This window comes from Dipodomys ordii, unplaced genomic scaffold, assembly GCF_000151885.1.
Source record: "Dipodomys ordii isolate 6190 unplaced genomic scaffold, Dord_2.0 Scaffold6, whole genome shotgun sequence".
Classification (NCBI taxonomy): domain Eukaryota; kingdom Metazoa; phylum Chordata; class Mammalia; order Rodentia; family Heteromyidae; genus Dipodomys; species Dipodomys ordii.
Genome location: NW_012267222.1, coordinates 483320 through 504541, shown reverse-complemented (window position 1 = coordinate 504541; position 21222 = coordinate 483320). Strand labels below are relative to the sequence as shown.

Genomic DNA, 21222 nt, shown 5'->3' with positions numbered 1-21222 from the left:
CCGGTCGTGGGACCTGAACTCTGGGCCTGGGCGCTGTCCCTCAGCTCTTCAGCTCAAAGCTAGCGCTCTAGCACTAGAGCCACAGCACCACTTCCGGCTTTTTTCTTTTTGCTTATGTGGTGCTGAGGAATCAAACCCAGGGTCTCAGGCATGCAAGGCAAGCGCTCTACCACTGAGCCACCTTCCCAGCCCATCCATAAGATTTTTATCTCCAATAAAGTACTCAGAAAAAGCTGCAAGTGGACCTGGAAGGTGGCTTAGTGGTAGAGTGCTCGCCTAGCATGCATGAAGCCCTGGGTTCCATTTTTCAGTACCACATACACAGAAAAATTCAGAGTGGTGCTGTGGCTCAAGTGACAGAGTGCTAGCCTTGAGCAAAAGAAGCTCAGGGACAGTGCTCAGGCCTGAGTTCAAGCCCTAGGACTGGCAAAAACAAAAGTAAACTAAGTAAGAAAGCCTGGGAAAAAAGCCTAGAAGAAATATTATATAGACAGAGAAACAGAAAATAGAAAAGATTAAGCCAGATATCCAATGGCTCATGCCATAATCCTAGCTACTCAGGAAGCTGAGCTCACAGTTCAAAGCCAGTCCAGGCAGAAAAGTCTCTGAGAGTCTTATTTCTAGTAAACCACCAGAAAACCAGAAGTTGAGTTGTAGCTCAAGTGGTAGAGCGCTTGCCCTGAGTGAAAGAGCTCAGGGACAGCGCCCAGGCCCAGAGTTCAAGTCCCAGGATCAACCAAAAAAAGATGAATGGGTGGGCTGGGAGCATGGCTCAAGTGGTACAGCACCAGCCTAGCATGTACTAGGCCCTCTGTTTAATCCCTACTGCTTCCAAAAACAGAAAAAGCAACCAATAAAGGCCCAGAAGGACAACAGAGGGGAAATCCTGGAAGAAAAATGACCACAAAGTTTCCCACACTCACCGTTTCCATCAAGAGAGGGAAAAACTGGGAGAGAGCGAGAGAGGGGTGACGGTGTCCAGAAAGAAATGCAGTCCTCACCTGACTCACCTAACTGAAACCACACTGTACACCGCCTTTAATAACAATGGAAAGTGCTTTGTAAACAGTTTCCAGCAAGAGACCGAAGACTTCACATCGAAGGACAGTGTGGAACACTGAAGAAAAAGACCCAGAACACCTGAGTGGTGTGCTCATGGCTCACGCCTGTCACCCTAGCTACTCAGGAAGCTGAGATCTGGGGATCACGGTTCAAAGCCAGCCAGGAAGAAAGTCCACAAGACTCTTAGCTCCAATTAATGACAAAAAGCTGGAAATAGAGCTATGGCTCAAGTGGTAGAGTGCTAGTCTTGAGCAAAAGAGCTCAGGGAGCTCTTTTCTAGCTCTTTCCCACCTCTTTCTCAGGCCTTTCCCAGCCGCGTGGAGGGCCAACGTGGCCTGGTGCCAGCCAGAATGATGAATAAACCTACCCCTTACCTGAATACCATGTGCGTGGTGCTGTTCTTACTTGGCTACCTCTTTTTAAAAACCTAACATAAAGCCGGGTGCTGGTGGCTCATGCCTGTAATCCTAGCTACTCAGGAGGCTGAGATCTGAGGATCGCGGTTCAAAGCCAGCCCGGACAGGAGAGACCGTGAGACTCCTATCTCCAATAAACCACCAGAAAACCGGAAGTGGCGCTGTAGCTCAAGTGGTAGAGTGCTCGCTTGAGCTGAAGAGCTGAGGGACAGCGCCCAGGCCCAGAGTTCAAGCCCCACGACCGACCAAAAAAAAAAATACAATAATAAAAACCTAACATAAATGGTGCCAAAACCTGGGAAGGGCTTAAGGTCAGGATAGGTGGGATTCCTCTCTCTCTCTTTTTTTTTCTTTTTTCCCTTTTTCTGTTTGTTTTTCCCTTTTGGCTCTGAGGAATACCCACAGTTCTGATGGCCTTTTGCGAACCCGTCTGTCTCCCGTGGACACAGCGCATCGATACCATTGTTGGCCTTCACATCCACGTCCACACCACTTCTCTACTCTGCCCCTCAATGCCTATTGAGACTTCTCCAGACTTCATCTAAGGACTCACACCACCAAGGGACAGCTGCTGCTCACTGCCTTCTCTGGGAGGGGACCAAATTCCAGCCTTTTACCCCTAATGTCAATGCCCCTTGTGAGCAGGAAGTAGCCAGAGAGAATCCGCGCCCTATTTCATGATTATTAAAAGGCTGGAATGTAAGGTCTGCTCCTGGATGGCGAGCAGACTCCACCCTCCTCGCAGCAAAGTCTCCGCCCAGTACCTGCGTTACCTAGGCAACTGGCACACCTGGAAGAGGTCACATCAGAATCCGTGGAGGTCACATCTGAATTTGATGTGGCCACACCTTTCTCCGCCCATACCCTAGATAAGGCCTAGCCCAGGCCCAGACGCTCTTTTTCTTTTTCTTTTTGACACTGTTTAGTTTTTATTCATAATCATAAACTGACTAGCTTTGGAGGGGAGGTAAAGAAAACATGGAACCCAAAGAACTGCAGTGAGAGCACAAAGATGACAGGACATCGCAAGCAGATGGGTGGAAGGGCGCTCCTGAGCTACAGAAGGAAAGGTGGTGTGATGGTGACCTTCCTGCTGGTCTTGCCATTCCTGGACCCAAAGCCCTGCATGGCTTCCATGACTTCCATGCTCTCTTTCACCCTCCCAAAGACCACATGCTTGCCATCCAAACAATCAGTCTTGACAGTGCAGATGAAAAACTGGGAACCATGTGTGTTTGGTCCAGCATTTGCCATGGACACGATGCCAGGACTGTATGGATGAAATTCTCATCCTCAACTTTCTCTCCACCAGGGCCATTATGGCATTTACGTCGCCACCTGGCACAGGAAGCCTGGGAGAATCCCGTGAGACAGGAACCCTTATAACCAAATCCTTTCTCTCCAGTGCTCAGAGCAGAAAGTTTTCTGCTGTCTTTGGAACTTTGTCTGCAAACAGCTCGAAGCAGACGCGGCCCAAGGCTTGCTGTCGGCGGCAATGTCCAAGAACACGGTGGGGTTGACCATGGCTGGCAGCTGGTAACCACAAGCGACAGTAGCATCTGCAAAGCGGCACCCAGACACTCTTTTTCTAGCTCTCTTTTCTAGCTCTTTCCCAGGTCTTTCCCAGCTGCAGGGCCAACGTGGCCTGGTGTCAGCCAGAATGATGAATAAACCTACCCCTTACCTGGAAAAAAAAAAAAAAAAAACACCTCAGGGACAGCACCCAAGCCCTGAGGTCAAGCCCTAGGACTGGCACCAAAAAAAAAAAAAAAAAAAGCAACTGCTCCAGACTGCTCCATCGCAGAGCCCTGGCACACCTTGAAACAGGAGGGCGCATCTGACCACACCTTCCACACCTCGCTGACTCACCACCAGGACAATCGCAACAAAATCGGAGCTTTACCCCCCCCCCCCCCCCGTCGCTCCTTTCCCGGCTGGTCTTGGGGGGCCTCTCGTGGAGAGTGGGCAGGAGAGAGGTCACGGGACACAGACCAGAAACTCTGGCTGGGCTTCGGAGGCTCCCAGGCCCCAAAATGGACACGGGGAAGACCCCAGCCCAGGAGGGGGCAGGCGGGCGTGGAGGGAGGCTCTCCAACCTGAGAATGACTTCAGGACAGGCACTGGTGGAGGAAACCCCCAAGTCGCACAAAAAAGGGTGTGTAAAGGGTGTGTAATCCACGTGGCTCTTGTGTGCTTTCATAATCGGTAATAACAGACACACCATGATTAAACAGTACCGGGACACAGCCTACTGGAAGGACAGAGGAAGGAAGAACTTACAAGGTCTGGGAGAGAGAATTACTGTCCTAAGACAGAAAAGTCTAGAGACAGCAGCAGCACAAATGTGTCATACTGAAACCAGGAAATGCACACCAAGAAGAAATGCCACAGAAGTGGTCTTGCCAGAGAGCAAGGGGCTCTCTGCCAGCCCCATGGCACGTAAAACAGAAACACAGACCAGGATGAACTTGGGGGGCTGATTCGGTTCAAGGCCAGCCCGGGCAGAAAAATCTTTCTCCTTCCCAACTGAGAGCTGGACTTGGTGATTCCGCTGTTATCCTAGCTACTAGAGGGCCTAACCTAAGTGGGTCACTCCTAGGCTCATTCCACAATAGGAAAAGAGACCCCCATCTCAAAAATATTGAGCAAAACACCAGTGGTTCAATGGTAGGGGTGCCTGCGTAGCAACACCCAACCTCAGACACCCCAGAGCTAGAATAATAAAACAACGAAAAATAATACTTTCTGTTCTCTATTTTTCTTTTTCTGGAAGGTACCTCCGGAGTTTTGTTATTCTTTAATTTTTAGGTGGTACTGGTGTTTGAACCCGGGGTGTGGCTCTTAGGAGGTGGGTATTTTACAATTTAACCACCCAGTCCATGTTTGCTTTTTCGTTGTTGTTTGGAGGGGGCCTAGTTTTCACCCAGGGTCTCAATCCTCCCCCCCCACCGCGCCTCCTGCAATCCTGGGGTGACAGGTGACCATGTGCATGGGGCGTCTGTTAAGTGTCATTCATTCATTCATTCATTCATTCATTCATGCCATTCTTAAAGTAAGTCCACATTCTTATCTAAAATACCAATGTGGAACCTGGGTGCCAAGAGCTCGTTCTCATAATCTGAGCTCCTGAGAAGGAGGTCACCGTTTGAGTCCAGACAGAGACAGGCAGAGACGTTCACGGCACCTCTGGTGCACGCCAGTCATCCTGGCTACACAGGCAGCTTGCCATCCAGGCATGAGCCTGTCTGAAATATAACCATGACAGACATAAATAGATAAAAGCACTAGAGGTATGGCTCAGGCGGCAGGGTCTGTCTAGCATGAGGCCCCAAGTTCAAGAGCCCCAGCTTAAACAAAAATAACACACTAGCTGGGCAACAGTGGCTCACGCCTGTCATCCTAGCTACTCAGGAGGCTGAGATCTGAGGATCACGGTTCAACACCAGCCCGGGCAGGAAAGTCTGTGAGACTCTTATCTCCAATAAACCACTAGAAAACCAGAAGTGGCACTGTAGCTCAAGCAGTAGAGTGCTGGCCTTGAGCTGAAGAGCTGAGGGACAGCGCCCAGGCCCAGAGTTCAAGCCCCATAGCCAACCAAACAAAAACAAAAGCCCCAACAACATGAGCATTACCCCCTCATCGAGCAGCGGCAGTGCAGCTGCTTCCTGCCGGACTAAGACGTGGCCCAGATATCAGTGCTCCACGGGCCCCACCTGAGTCTTCTCACAGTTTGTTTCACGGAGTCGCCGAGGGGTCACCGAGGGCCGGGGCCGGGCAGCGGGCGCCACCCTGTCCTCCATGCCTGCCCACACAGAGCAGCTCTGTCCTGCTGGAAATCCAGTCGTCATAAACTTCCAGCAAAAGAGATGTTAAAAACCGAACTCCTCAAAGACAAGGCACATCCAGAACGCCAGATTAAACAGCAAAAAATAAAGTCAGAGCGGCTCCCGGCAGCTCCTGCCTCCGCGAAGAGCAGCCAGCGTGCCAAATAAACGAGCGTGGGCCAAACTGAAGCCAAAGCGGCCTCCCCGCCAGACGCCGGCCGCACCTGAGCCCGTCCGCCCGGCCCTCCCCTCCGCAGCACTGCCCGCTCGCTCACCGTGGCCACCTGGAGAGGCCTTGGAGACCGGAAAAGGAGAGGTGTCCTGCTCCACAGAGAGAGAAGAGTCCTGTAAACAAACCTTGGTGCTGGACACTCGAGGCAGGGGAGGGGGGAGGGGAGGCGCAGGCCCCCACCCCTTTATGACTACACACACTTCCAACACCAGACACGGGGTCCGTTCAGAGGTGAAAGTTTTCCTGCCCTTTGATAAAGCCCTCATTGCTCCTGCTCCATGGTGGTCCCTCAGCTGGGACCATCAGGGTGCCAGCAAACTTGTGAATAACAGTTCAAGGGAGCTGTGGCCTCAAATGACTGCCAGTCTGTACCGCCAGGAAAGGCCGTGTAACCCCGGGTGGCAGGGAGGCGAGTCAGACGCCCTTGAGCACCGAGGGGCAAGTGCAAAGGGACTGCTCTGGCTCTTCAGATGTCCCCTTGCTGTCCTGGGACAGCGCGTGCGGCCTCACTCGGGAAGCTCCCTGCTCAGCACTGCTCACAGCCGGCCATGGCAGAGGAAAGCCAGACACCCCAGGAGGGGATCCTGCGCAGGCGGGAGCCCGCCCCTCCCACCGGGCAGCCCTGCACGCCTGGCGTGATCAGGCCATACAACAGATGAGTCGGAGAGAGGCAACCCGACGGTAGGGCCTCTCGCGGCCCCTGGGACCACAGCCACCGCTGACACCCCTCCAGACCTCCACCAGGACCGACAAGGGCTCCCCGTAACCCAGAGCCTCAGCCATGGGACCCACGGACCCCCGCGGCCTGGTGAGCGCAGGGCAGAGCCGGCAGGCTGCACCCACAACTCCTTACATAACGGCCAGCAGCTCAGGACTCTGTGCCCCACTGCACCCACCGAGGCTGGAGCACACCCCGTGCAGATCTGGCCCCTGAGACGCACAGAGGACCAGCCCCCGGCCGCCCCGTGCAAGTCTGGCCCCCGAGACGCACAGAGGACCAGCCCCCGGCCGCCCCGTGCAGGTCTGGCCCCCGAGACGCACAGAGGACCAGCCCCCCGGCCGCCCCGTGCGATCTGGCCCCCGAGACGCACAGAGGACCAGCCCCCGGCCGCCCCGTGCGATCTGGCCCCTGAGACACACAGAGGACCAGCCCCCGGCCGCCCCATGCAGATCTGGCCCCCGAGACACACAGAGGACCAGCCCCCGGCCGCCCCGTGCAGATCTGGCCCCCGAGATGCACAGAGGACCAGCCCCCAGCCGCCCCGTGCGATCTGGCCCCCGAGATGCACAGAGGATCAGCCCCTGGCCGCCCCGTGCCCTCGCAGAGCGGCTCCGGCAGAGGCCCCGGCCCTAGCCACCTCTGGATTGTGGCTCTGACAGCACCTACCACTCAGGGCCTGCCCCCCTCCCCCCCCCGCAGCCTGAGCAAGTTCCAAAGCCCACGTGTTGAGGGTTCAAATGAGACAGCAGCCAGCTCCCCCCACCAACTATGACACAGCTCGTCTCCCCAACCGCTCAGCTAACAAGCACCTAGGGGAGGTGCCTCTGACTTACCCACCCACACCATTGTGATCATCCAAGGACCCCAACCAAACAAAACACCCAGCAACCTGAACTAGCCCCAAGAAGCTGCCTGTGCCTGGGGAGGGGACTGCCTTCCTGGGGGCCCGGGGCCACCGGCGCTCGGAACCGTACCGTCTGCCTCCAGGCAGCCCGGTCCTCCCAGGCCCGGGCGATGGAGCAGAGAGGGCCGGCAGTTGGGGGGGGGGGTCCTTACACAAACACCTCACAAAATGGATGTCAGAAAAGCAGCCCCAGTCCTCATCCCCCCCGCCCCCGACTGGTTCACCCCAGAGCCCGTCTGCATCTACCTCCAACCATGTCAGCGCTGAACACCCCGCTCCGGAGCCTTGCTCCCGGCCGACAGCCAGGCCCCGGGCCGCGAGCCGTCCACGCTAGCACCGTCCATGCCACTCAGGCCACCATGAAGCTGTCATCATGCAAAGCCTGCGCTCAGCCAGCCCGAGGGCAGCTTGCTCCTCGGAGGTGCGTGTCCGTGGGAACAGGTGCCGGCCGTGGGAGCGCTGCCCCGCCGGGTCGCGCCCGCCCGTGCAGTCCCAGCGGTCCCATCCACCCACTCGCAGCAATGCAGAAGGAAGAGCAGGGCATGCACGCTCCCTCCGGCCGCGACACTCACACAGTCACGGTCGTAAAAGCCCAGCCAGGGCAACGCTCCTGGTAGCCGGAGAATCCCCAGGGCCAGCCGGCGAGGAAATGAGGCTTCCTAGAGCTGGCCGGCTGCTGCGTCAGCCACCAGAGCAGGCCCAGCGCACACACCGCCCGTGCCCATCTTCCTCCGTGCCTGCGTCAGCCGCAGACTCCGCACGCCGCTCCACACCTTACGTTTGGGAAAAATCTGCCACCCCAGAAAACAACAGGCTCTCCGTGAGCTTCCCCCGCGTGGGCCCAGCCTCGGGGCGGCATCCATCCCTGCCCGTGCTCCCCCCCCCCCCCCGCGCATCCTCGCCCCGCAGCTGCGGCGGAGCCGGTGCTGGCAGGGCTCTGCTACACACAGGCTCGGCCGGCAGCTCCGTCCGCACCACGCACGCGGCCTGCAGCCCCCCGCGGCCGCCCTACCCGGTGCTTACTCACCGGCTTTCTCCTCCTGCCTCCCCGGCCCCCGGTTCTTTATGCTCTACGGGAGGGCGGTGGGCGTGCAGGGAGGCATTTTCTTCCCTGTAACTCCCGATGCCGATGCCGTGGCGTCCTCTGGCCTCTGGCCGACAATAGGCAGGGTGGGCTCTGGCAGGGTGGGCTGAGGCGATGGCTGGGGGAGCAGACATCTAATGGAAGGCTGGCTGCCCGGCTCCCGCCTCTCCCATCCCTGCCTCCTTGGTTGCCAGGCCCGGGTGGTACCCAGCTCCCCCGGGAGAGCTGCAGCCGGCAGCTGAGGCACAAACTAAAACACGGCATGGATACCAGGGAGCTGACATCACATGAAAACAAGCATCTCCACACTGAGACGGGCCGGGAGCTCGGAGGGGCAGCGGCCAGGCAGAGGGAGGGCCAGGCTCGGCAGACTTTACAATGCCCCATGCAGGAAAGGACCCGGCTACTGAGGTCCCTCACGGGGCTGGCCAGGACGGACTGCAGCAGCCACAAGCGTGGCGATGACCTGCAGCCCACACGGGGCGCCGGCCTGGCGGGCACAGTCAGACCCAGGGCAGGTGGCCCTTGGTGGTGTTCTGCATCACCCACCAGGACATCACCATGGGCTCCGAAAGAGCAGGCCCCAGGAAGAGCGAGAGCCGCGAAAGACAGGCTCCCCAGGGAGCTGAGACCCCCTCGCTGGCCAGGAAGGAGGTGCCGGGCACCCCGGTGAACCCAGGCATCACCAAGCTCTAATCCACACCAAGCACGCTCTGGCAGGGGCCCAGAACCATGCTTCCCTGGGCCGGGCTGGACGCTCCTAAAGACCCCGGTGCAACGTCTCACGCACGTGGGCGCAGAGGGGACGAGAGATTCCGCCACCCGCATCTCAGCACACAGACGCTGCAACCCTCCCACCTGGGCAGCCGGGCCTCCCGCAAGCGCACTGTCTTACCTCGGCCTTCCGAGCCGCTCATCCCCCAGGCCCTGCCCCACCCAGGCGGGAGCTCCTACCTAGAAACCAGACCCAGGAAGCCAGACCCACACCGCGTGCACGCCGCTGACCACCTCCTCCAGAGCCCGCACGCTCCACAGGCCTCCCCCTGCACACCGGGACCAGCCGAGGGACTCAGCACCCACGGCCCGCCAAAGTGATTCACACCAGCCAAGCTTCTGCCCGCACACTGGACTGCACCTGATACCTCCACAGAAAACACCACAACCGGGGGCTGGGAAGGTGGCTCAGTGGTAGAACGCTTGCCTTGCATGCATGAGGCACTGGGTTCGATTCCTCAGCACCACATAAGCAAAAAGAAAAAAGCCAGAAGTGGCACTATGGCTCAAATGGTAGAGCGCTAGCCTTGAGCTGAAGAGCTGAGGGACAGCGCCCAAGCCCAGAGTTCAGGCCCCATGACCAGACCCAAAAAAAAAAAAAAAACACCACAACCTCTCTTCGAGTACCCCTCACTCCCTCCGCCTCCTGACCGGCCCTGGAGGCCCCGGCTCTGAGCACCTGTGGGCAGGAGCTAGCTTGCGTCTTGGTGTTGATCAGCTGGCCAGGCCGCAGCTACACCTCGCTGGCCCCACCCCTGTGGTTACTCATGGCGTGGATTCCAGGCCAAGGCTCTGGGTTTGAATTCTAACTCCTCAGTCACTGAGTGGCTGAAGTCACCTCCAGGCAGAGCGTCCGCTCTGAGACAGGCACAGGGCACAGCATTTCACCACGTGCGGTGAGAACAGCGTCAGAACAACAGGCCGTCCCCACGCCTCCTTAGGAGACAGCGTCTGGTCCACTGAACCAGCAAGCAAAAAGCTAGGTAATTACTGGACTGCAGAGAACAAAACTGATTTCCTGTGTGACCGCAGTGTTAGCTCAGAGCCTCGCCCTGTGGCTGGCCCTGTGGCCCCTGAGCCCCAACCCCAACTATTTTGCTTTCACAGTTTTTGGGGGTTAGGGTCTCACACGTACACCCAGGCTGGTCTAGACCAGAATCATCCTATCGTCACAACGATGTTGCATCCTATTTGACAGACACATGCTACCAGGCCCAGCTGACTGGCTGGGAGAGGGTCTGGTCGACTTTTTGAATAGGCTGGTCTTGATCCGTGATCCTCCGGATCTACAGTTCTCCAGTAGGTGGGAATATAAAATAATATTTAAAGACTAAAAAACATGTGAACTAGGGGCTGGGAAGGTGGCTCAGTGGTAGAGCGCTTGCCTTGCATGCATGAGGCCCTGGGTTCGATTCCTCAGCACCACATAAACAAAAAGAAAAAAGCCGGAAGTGGTGCTGTGGCTCAAGTGGTAGAGCGCTAGCCTTGAGCTGAAGAGCTGAGGGACAGCGCCCAGGCCCAGAGTTCAAGCCCCATGACTGGACCCAAAAAAAAAAAAACATGTGAACTAGGAAGGGGGTAACAAAGTTCAACAAGAATTGTACTCATTCCCTTACTTACGTAACTGTAAGCCCTGCGTAGAACACCGTTAAGTAGGATAAGAAATGAACTTGAAAAAAAATAATAAAACCATGTAACTAAATTTTCTGAAAGTGTGAAATACAAGCTGGGCACTGGAGGCTCACAGCTGTCTTCCTGGCTGCTCACGGGGTCTGAGGATTGCAGTTCAATCTTGCCAGCCTGGGCAAGACAGTTCTCGAGACTAATCTCCAAGTAACCAAAAACACTAGAAGTGGAGCAGTGGCTCAACATGTAGAACACTAGCCTTGAGAAAAACAGCTCAGGGAACGCACCCAGACCCAAAATCCAAGCCCTAGGATGGACACCAATGTGTTTTAAATACAAACTTCGTATTGGAGGAAAAAAAAAATCTCAGAACTATAGCAAAATTCCTTTGAACAATTATTCTCTTAATTTGTCAACTTTCTGGTCCTGATTATGTTATGCTGCTCTGTATCCCAATTCCAAATTTCCTGGGCAGAGACTCAGCTTTGACCCAATCAACTACCAGTCAGAGGCAAGCTCTTACTCCTCAGAGATACCCCCCACCCCCGTATCTTGTGGTCTTTCTGTGGTAGAGTCCTTAAAAGGTGTTGGCCATAATTATGTCACTGATGCTTTCATTGTGCTTAGTAATACAGAGATATAAATTTGCTAATGCATTAATATTTAGAGGAAATCAGCATGTAGTTGGTATAGATGGAGCCAATAAAAAATGAATTTTAAAGACTTTACGTATATAACTGTAACCCCTCTGTATATTACCTTGGCAATAAAATTAACTATAAAAATAATACAGGGGCTGGGCGCCGATGGCTCACACCTGTCATCCTAGCTACTCAGGAGGCTGAGATCTGAGGATCATGGTTCAAAGCCAGCCCAGGCAGGAAAGACCATGAGACTCCTATCTCCAATAAACCACTAGAAAACCGGAAGTGGTGCTGTGGTTTAAGTGGTAGAGCGCTTGCCTTTAGCTGAAGAGCTGAGGGACAGCGCCCAGGCCCAGAGTTCAAGTCCCACGACTGACAAATAATAATAATAATAATAATACAGGGACTGGGAAGGTGGCTCAGTGGTAGAGTGCTTGCCTCACATGCATGAGGCCCTGAGTTCAATTCCTCAGCACCACATAAACAGAAAAAGCCAGAAGTGGCGCTGTGGCTCAAGTGGTAGAGTGCTAGCCTTGAGCTGAAGAGTCGAGGGACAGCACCCAGGCCCAGAGTTCAAGCCCCATGACCAGCAAAGAAATAAATTAAAATTAAAAATTAAAATAAAAAATAAAAATTTCAATGTCCACAGTAAGTTTTATGAGCCCTGGCCGCACAATCACCAAGATTTAATCAACATCCAGTGGCCAGGGGTGACAATGGAGCGAAAAGGGCTGAAGGCCTCTGACCAAGACTATAAAATCACAAACCAATGACCCGTCGGAGCGACACTGCGTTCACGGCAGGCACGGCTTTCCTGGGCCTCGTGTGGAAACACCCAGGCGGCGAGCGTCCGTCCCCACCACTGCCCTTCAGCCAGCTTCTCTCTTCAATCCACCCTAAAACACCCGGCTTCACAGAACCCTAGAACACGTGGCTGCACTGGCAGACTGCTAATTTTGTCGGAAGCCTAATTTAGGTAGGAAAGTAGCTTTTCTAGTTTGTTGCAAATAATGAGGCAAAGCTGAATGAAAATGTATTTTTAACAAAACAATGGACATACCTATAAACACAAGGGACTCACGGTTAAGCTGGTTGGAAAGGATTCCCCAGTAACGCTTACCCGACAGGCTCCCGCACAGACAGCACTGGTCCAGCCATAGATGCCCAGCCTAGCACCCAGCCAGCCAAGACACCAGCCCAGCCAGCTCAGCTCGCGTGGTCTCAGCCCACAGAAGGATTTCAGGGGCTGGGAAGGTGGCTCAGTGGTAGAGCACTTGCCTTGCATGCCTGAGGCCCTGGGTTCGATTCCTCAGCACCACATAAGCAGAAAAAGCCAGAAGTGGAGCTGTAGCTCCAGTGCTAGAGTGCTAGTCTTGAGCTGAAGAGCTGAGGAACAGCGCCCAGGCCCAGAGTTCAGGCCCCACGGCCAGACCAAAAAAAAACTTAAAAAAAAAAAAGGATTTCAGATAGAGTGACCACTCACTGGCCTCCCTGAGCACTGACCACCCACCGGCCTCCCTGAGCACTGACCACCCACCGGCCTCCCTGAGCACTGACCATCCACTGGGTACTGAGCCCAGCCTCCAGGAGCGCCAAGCAGGCCCCAGCCCCTCCTACATGCCTCTGCCCCCTTCCATACGAGGGCAATCTGTAAGGCGTAATATGGAAGCTCTCCAAAAATTACCAGACCACAAATGTCCCAGCAATCCTAGGTCTGGGTGGGAATCGAACGCAGGACGCAGCAGAGATCTGACACACGTCCACAGCCGCTAACATGGAAGCTAGCCCAGTGCTCGTGGACGGTGACAAGACAGAGCACCGCGGGGCCTTCACACGGCCTTTCAGCACGGCGCCGAGGGCCTCACGGGAGGCGAGCCGGTCACCGACAGTAAACAAGTCCACAGCTGAGGCTGAGGATCAGACAGCAGAAGGAAGAGAACCAGAGGGTGGGCACCAGCGTCTCAATGAACACGGGTTTAGTCTGGGAAGATGACACGGAGGGTCCCATGGTGCTAACAGTAATCCAAGCACAAGCAGGCACCAGTCAGTCAGAAGGCTGCATTCTAAGGATCCCAGTTCAAAGCCAGCTTGGGCAGAAAAGTCTGTGACTCTTAGCTTCTTAATTAACCAGCAAAAAGCTGGAAGTAGGCCGGTGGCTCCAGTAGGCCAGTGGCTCTACCTTGAGCACAAAAGCTCAGGACCGCTGCTCAGGCCAAGTTCAAGCCCCAGCACTGGCACACAAGCACACACACACACAAAGAACAGTGGGAATACTGATTAAGGCCCAACTATGCATTTAAAAAGGGTTACATCGGCCAGGCACGGTGTCCACACCTGTAATACCAGCACTGAGGAAAATGCTGAGTCGGAGGCCAGCCTGGGCGACGTGGAAAGCCCCACCGCAAAAAGAAAAAAGATGGCAGATGTTGTAAGGACGTTTTTACCAAGTTTTAAACCTCAGAAAACCAGTCATGAAGTGCGGCCCGTGGCCTGAGAAGACGCAGCTGCGTGAGAGATGGGCACCAAGGGCCCAGCGCGGGACCTGCTCCAAACGCCCACAAGAGGCAAGTCGGCAGCAGGGTGGAAGGGGAAGCGGACTCCAATAGGCGTCCTTCGGAATGGACGTGGGCAGCCGGTGCTGACCTAGTGACGTGAACACACAGCCGTGACCGAATGGCTTCCTCAGCAGTGAAGGACGCACCACCAAAGAAAACCGGCCTCCGAACAACAAGAGGGCCGCCTCTCAACAGCCCAACACAGCCCTTCCGGCCGGACGCCAGCCCGCGGCGTGGGACCACACCCTTCTCCCTGTCCACCTCAGCCAGCCAGACCCCGCCAGCCCAGGTACCCGCGGTCTCCCCCAACAAGGGCAGACCTTCCGGGGGGACCTCCTCACAGGGAGCACCTCCTCACAGGGAGCACCCCCTCACAGGGAGCACCCGCTCACAGGGAGCACCCGCTCACAGGGAACACCCCCCTCACAGGGAGCACCCCCTCACAGGGAACACCCTCCTCACAGGGAGCACCTCCTCACAGGGGGCACCTCCTCACAGGGGGCACCTCCTCACAGGGAGCACCTCCTCACAGGGAGCACCTCCTCACAGGGAGCACCTCCTCACAGGGGGCACCTCCTCACAGGGGGCACCTCCTCACAGGGAGGATCTCCTCACAGGGAGCACCTCCTCACAGGGGGCACCTCCTCACAGGGGGCACCTCCTCACAGGGAGCACCTCCTCACAGGGAGGATCTCCTCACAGGGAGCACCTCCTCACAGGGAGCACCTCCTCACAGGGGGCACCTCCTCACAGGGAGCACCTCCTCACTGGCCCTCTGCAAGACTGCCAGCACAAACACCTCACCGGCAGCAAAGCCACACGGAGCTGCAGAGTGTGCTCAGGTGCCCACCGCAGGGATCCCTGAGAGCAGGGTGGGTGGAGCAGGGAGTGCAGTTACACTTCAAGGCAACACGCAGGGGCTGGAGACCCCGCGCTCTCCAACCCAGACGACAAAGCTGCGCTGAGCCCTCACCCATCCAGGCCAGTGGACAGAAGCTGGGTGGGAGGCCCAGAGGAGAGGAGAGGCCCTGTCTCAGGCTCCCTCACACCTCCCCAGAGCCCAATCCTTGGCTTCTGCAAAACTGAGTCGCTGAAGAGGCTGGATCCCCAGTGGGACCCGGGGACCTGCTCACATGCCCGGCCAGTCCTCCCCGGGCTCAGCCGCACTAAGCACGCACGCATGGACGGGCCTGCCCACATCCCACCCACACCCCACCCACAGCCGCTCCTGCCAGCTGCAGAGCACCCCTGCAGCAGGCCGGGCAGGTCAGGCTTCCACAGAGAGGAAGGTGAGACCCAGCCCCCCCGGGCAGAGCTGCACAGACGCACTAACGCTGCGGGCTTCCTACCTGTGCCCGGCACCAGCCCGGAACAAGAGAGGCAGGTGGCCAGACAGTCAGTCTTGTCAGAATCCATCCACGTCCCCCGTACATCACAAACACACGTTAACTCAAAAGAAACCCACGCAGGTAGTGGCCCTCGTCCGACAGAAACATGAGGGTCAAGAAGTGTCTCAGACCAAACAGCTTCCTCTTGCTCCTCAGTGTCTGCCTTACTTTACCCTGCTATTGCTCAAGGAGGGCACTCGGTGCACACAGCTTCCTTGGCACCACACAAGGAGGGTCCCTGGGGAGCCTCCCACCCAGGCAGCCCCGAGGGGACAAGGACCTAGCAGCCCGCCGTGCCTAGCACCAGCGCCGAGGCTGCCTGGGGCTGGGGCCTGTGCACAGGGGCACATGCCCTCCCTCCCCCCCCCCCCCCCCCCCCCCCCCCCCCCCCGCCACTTCAACCCTGCCTTCTCAGGCTCCACCCCTGGCCCACAGCCCTGTAGCCGGCGCTGGCTCTAACCGCCTGGAGACAGGACTACACACAGATCACGCACTCAGGCGTCCACAGCCTCAGGTCTGCTCTCGCCAGCCCGGCTGTCCACCAAGCTCCAGGACACAGCTAAGAACAGAGCCGCTCAGGAGGCCACTGCCCCTGGGACATGACACTGCATGGCCAGCGAGGGGCAGAGGCCAGGCCTGGCAGACACAGGGCTCACGGCCCTGCCCTTCCAGACGAGGCCAAGGCGCCTCCTCCACACGCCTCCTGCTACCCCCTGACCACACTGCCCTCCACGGAGGCCTCTCAACGAGACCTCCACACACACGCCGTGAAGGACCCGGGCCACCGGGATGGCCCCTCAACCAGACCACGACCCAGACACCACGAAGGACTCAGGCCACAGAGAAAACTGTCCTCCGGTGGCGAGTTTAGACTCTTTCCAGGGCACATGCTCCACGCAAGGGTCACAGCCATCGACTCTTCAGACAGAGCTGTTCCACCCCCCCACCCAGCCCCCGCCACGACTCCTGTTAAACAAAACGCTATACTCACTGTCCTCTCCGGGGCACGGCATGCCCGGCTGCTCAGGGGCACTTGGGAAAACTGCAGGGAGAGGAAACGAGAAAGCGAGCAAGTTAGCGTCCTCTAGTTTCTACTAACCCACAGAACCCCTCCACTACCTGTGCACAAACCCCACAGAACCCCTCCACTACCTCCTAACTCCATAGAATCCAACCAGATGTACAGAAGATGCACAGGATACAACCCACTGAATCTCAGAAACCCAAGGCTAAGTGTACTAAATTCTCTTTGTAAGATCAACCAAAAGTTTCAGGGAAAACTGGACAGGAAAACAGGTAAGAATTGGCCATAAGGCCTTGTGCTCTCATTTCTCTTTTTCATCCAAGGCTGGTACTCTACTACCTGAGCCATACCTCCACTTGCTGCTTTTTGCTGATTAATTGAAGATAAAAGTCTCACCAGGTCTCAGTGGTAGAACACCTGGTGTGCATGAAGCCCTGGGTTCCATTCCTCAGTACCACATTCACAGAAAAAGCCAGAAGTGGCGCCATGGCTCAAGTGGTATAGGGCTAGCCTTGAGCAAAAGAAGCTCAGCAGGCGGATTGTGGTTCAAAGCCAGCCCCGGCAGGAAAGTCCATGAAATTCTTATCTCCAATAAGCCACCAGAAAACTGGAAGTGGCGCTGTAGCTCAAGTGGTAGAGTGCTAGTCTTGAGCTGAAGAGCTGAGGGACAGTGCCCAGGCCCAGAGTTCAAGCCCCACGACCAACAAAAATATATGCATACATGCATGCATACATACATGCAAACAAAGAAAGTGAGTATTTTAACCAACTAGTCCAGTGTAAATGAAAACAAGAGATTTGGGCTGGGAATGTGGCTTAGGGTAGAGAGCTCGCCTAGCATGTATGAAGCCCTGGGTTCCATTCCCTCAGCACCACATACACAGAAAAAGCCAGAAGTGGCGCTGTGGCTCGAGTGGTAGAGCACTAGCCTTGGACAAAAGAAACTCAGGGACAGCACCCAGGTCTTGAGTTCAAGCCCCAAAACTGGCCAAAAAAAAAAAAGGAAAAGGAAGAAGGGGAGGAGGAAGAGGAAAGGAGAAAGAAGGCAGGCAGGCAGGCAGGCAAGCAAGCAAGCAAGCAAGCTTCAACAGAAATCTGTATAATTGAGGTGCAGTCCCATCTTTGTCTCAGTGATCTGGACCCAAAGCCCTGGAAAAGACCCCAAACAGAGCTGGGCGAGAACACAGATGTGGCTAGCTGACCACACTGGCTGATGCACTCTTGAGCCCCAGAGACACTCCCTAGAACCCCACAGCGTTGGTGGGCAGGATCAAAAATAAAATCTCCTACCAGTCACAACCAGCTGTGAGCTTACAAAGCTGAGAGAGCTGAGCATGGTCGAGCCCCGGGTTCATCTCCACACCCACACACAAAGCTCCGGCAGGCTGAGCATGCAGAGTCCGACACAAAGCATCACACACAGTGGAGGGGCCAGGAGGCCGCGAGGGCAGCCAGCCGGGCACTCGGGGTCACCTCAGGATCACTCTCTGAGACCCATAAGGCATATCCAGGCGGCAAGAGGCCGAAATCCCGCAACCTCAGTCCCTGGGAAATGAGGGCTAAGTGATCCACAGCCAGAACCCACGCTCCATCCGAGGGCAGAGCGGGCACCAACAGTACCGTAATCCATGTTCTTAAACGCGATGTGGTGGGCTTTAAAGCACAACCTCCATGCGAGTCTGACAGAGGAGGGTGCCCAGTTCCCAGCGCCCACGAGCAGGTGGAGAGGCCGGCCGCTGGCACTCACCATGGATGACGAGCCCGTCTTCCTTGTGCTGACAGGCCAGGCGGAGGGCCTCCTCCAGCTCCATCTGGGAGGACACGGTGCAGGGGTCCCCTAGGTGGAAGGGAATGGCACTGAGGGCAGGCTGTGAGACCACGCCCCTGCTGCACGCCACACGGCTCATGACTGGAGGCCCGGAACAGCCATGCAGACCAGTGGGTCTCCCCAGAGCACAAACCTCCAGAGTCACGTTCACCTGCGGCCTGAGCCCAGGAGCCTGCTGAGCAGTGAGACCAAGCCCGTCCTTTGTGGAGGGGTCCCCCATGCTGCGGGGGGGGGAGGGGGGAAAGAGACTCCCCGCCTTCTAGGTAGTACAGGACAGGGGACACGGAGCCAGCCCCACAGGGCAGCATGGCCACCGAATGAGAGCAGCCACCTGCGCTGCTCCCTGCACCATGCCCTTGACTACCAGCTGCCAGTCAGCCCCAGGGAGGAGAGTCTCCTGCCTGGCTGAGGTGAAGAGCTGTCCCTCCAAAACCAGGCTGGGTTGGGCTGGGAAGGTGGCTCAGTGGTAGAGCACTTGCCTTGCATGCAGGAGGCCCTGGGTTCAATTCCTCAGCACCACATAAGCAAAAAGAAAAAAGCCGGAAGTGGGGCTGTGGCTCAAGTGGTAGAGCGCTAGCCTTGAGCTGAAGAGCTGAGGGACAGCGCCCAGGCCCAGGGTACAGGCCCCACGACCAGACCCAAAAAAACAAAACAAAACAAAACCAGGCTGGGCGCCAGGAAGGCCGGTGAGGGAAGGGCCTGCCTCACCCGGTGCTTGGGAGCAGCGTCCCGCCCGGGCAGGGACGTCCTCCTCCAGAGGGCCGGGGAAGCCGCCGCTCCCACGGTCCCAGCAGCTAAGCCACCCCAGAACCCCCACTAGGGACGAGGCCACTACCTTCATTGTCCACCCACTTTAGGGTGAGGGGGTGCTGAGGGAGCAGGCCGCACATGTCCCGCACTTCCGCGCACAGCTCGCCGAAGGTGGTCGCGGCACCCACGCTGGTGATCAGGATGTCCCTGGAGCAAAGAGGACACAACATCCCTCACCCAGCCACTCTCGAACCAGGCCTGACACAGCTTGCTGACTAACCAGGTTACGTTCGTTCGGATGCATGGAATAAGACTTCCCACAGGGAATGGCCCTTCTGAGACAACACACAACCCTGCCGTGGACTCGGAGCAGGATAGCCAGGTCCGAGGCCCGGCGCGCCCCCGAGCAGCCGCCAGCCAACCACACCAGGTGGGTGCCAAGCCCAGCCAGGCCAGGTGACCAGGAGATGGACACAGCCTGGGACTTCAAGTGCCTTGACCAGCAAGGTGCAAGAACCTGGCCAAAGCCAGGCACCGGCTCACGCCTGTAATCCCAGCCACTCAGGAGATCGAGGTCTGAGAACTGCCTGTTGTTCAAAACCAGCCCGGGAAAGGAAGTCCGTGTGACTCTGATCTCCAGTTAACCACAGGAAAAGGCAGAAGTGGTAATGGGGCTCCAGTGGTAGAGCGCTCACCTTCGGCAAAAAGGAGCTGAGGGACAGCGCCCAGGCCCAGAGTTTGAGCCCCAGCCCCAGTCAAAAAAAAAAAAAAAAAGAACCTGGCCAACCCTTTCCCCAGACATCCCCCAGGGATATTCCTTCCCCTGGGAGGGACAGCCCGACCTCGTGCAGCTGTGACAAACACCGCTGTTGGACACCAAGTCACAGATGTTTCCATTCCCAAGGGGAATTGACTTCAGAAATGGGAGGTGCTCCAGGGATCCTAGGGGGCCCCCAGTGGGTAAAGGGGTCATGGCCGGAAGAGACTCACTCAGGAGACAGAGCAAGCACATCTTCACACCTAGAGTCCAAACTACTCAGGAGGCTGAGATTTGAGGTTGGTAGTTCAAAACCAGCATGCCAGCATGCACAAAAAGATCTCCAGTTAGCCCACAAAAAGCTGGAGGTGTGTCTCAAGCGGTAGAGTACCAGCCATGAGTGAAAAATCTTGAGCAAGTTTGATAGGTCCTGAGTTGAAGCCCTAGGACTTGCGTGCACGTGTGTGTACACGTACACGTATACACACACACAGAGAACAGGGGAAAGCCACAGCAGTGGTATCACAGATCCCAGAAAACTTTAGAACCTAAAACTCAGCTTGGGAGCCCTGTCCCTTGTCTGCAGACAGCCGCGTGGCCACAGGGTCAGGATGAGGGGAGGGCCGGGCTCTGACCTTAAGCCTCAGACCCACGGGGGAGCGGCAGGGGAGCGGCCCTCACACCCTTCTGCAGACTTCAGGGTGTGCGGGAACACGCCTGGCTGCAGCCCAGCCCCACGCCAGGCCCCGTGCACAGCTGGAGTCCGGGGTAGAGTTTCACAGCTTCCCACCGCTGAGGTCTGATCTCACTGGCGACTTCATGGACCCGGCCTTGGGGCTCCAGCCCAGAGACTCAGTGGATGGTGGGTGAAGGGAAGGAGCGGTTACAGAGGGGGAAGGGAGTGGAGGGAGGGCCAGGCCTAAAAGACAGGGGACAGGACTGAAGGAGAGCCAAGGGGGGGGTGGGGGGCTCCACTTTATGGACCAAGGAAACTGGAGTCAACAGGTTGAATTACACAGCCAGTAACCAAAGCTGGGGAAGGGAAGGCCCACCTCCCAGGCAGGACCAGCCCAGGCCTCCCGAGGTCCCAGGCCAAGGACTGCCCTGGGGGAGGCTGGAGGGTGGAGGCTGGGGGGGGGGGCTGGAGGAGGAGGCAGCAGGGGGAGGAGGCTGCAGGGTGGAGGCTGCAGGGTGCAGCACCCACTCATCCCTGGGGTGCTGGGCAGGTCCTCCCCAGCGTCCCCGCGGATGGGCGGCAGGGCTGGACACCCGGCCTGCGGTGAGGGGATCAGAAACCCTCTACCTTCAGAGACTGTCCCTCCCGCAGGACGGAGGGTGTAGCCTGGAGGAGCCTCTGCTGGCCTGACCCTGCCTCCACCCCCCACGAGGACCCTTGACCTTTGACCTGGGAGTATCCAGGTCCCAGCTGGGCTCAGGAAGCAGGGCCAAGGGTGACACCCCGCCCCTAGGCAGTGCGCAAACTACCCGGGGCGGGGCGGGGCGGGGCGGGCACTGCCGGAGCCGGGCTCCACCGCCCGCCAGCAGCCCCCCGCGCAAACCCGGCGTCGGAGGTCGGGATCTGCTGGGAAGCGACGAAGTCTGCTCGCGGCCCCGCGCCCCGTCCCCGTCCCCG

General features: G+C 57.2%; 1 protein-coding gene and 1 pseudogene across 1 annotated transcript in view; both read right to left on the bottom strand.

The window, feature by feature from the left end:
* Window positions 1-19805, bottom strand: part of Prkcz (protein kinase C, zeta) — an 89560-nt gene extending 69755 nt beyond the window's left edge. The window contains exons 1-4 of the mRNA XM_013031444.1: window positions 19675-19805; window positions 18918-19039; window positions 18002-18091; window positions 16222-16272 (exon numbers count right to left, since the gene is read on the bottom strand). Coding sequence (XP_012886898.1) covers window positions 16222-16272; window positions 18002-18091; window positions 18918-19039; window positions 19675-19805 — 394 coding nt within the window. The remainder of the gene's footprint in view (window positions 1-16221; window positions 16273-18001; window positions 18092-18917; window positions 19040-19674) is intronic.
* On the bottom strand, window positions 2436-3025 carry LOC106000255 (annotated as a pseudogene).
* Window positions 19806-21222: the final 1417 nt, after the last annotated feature.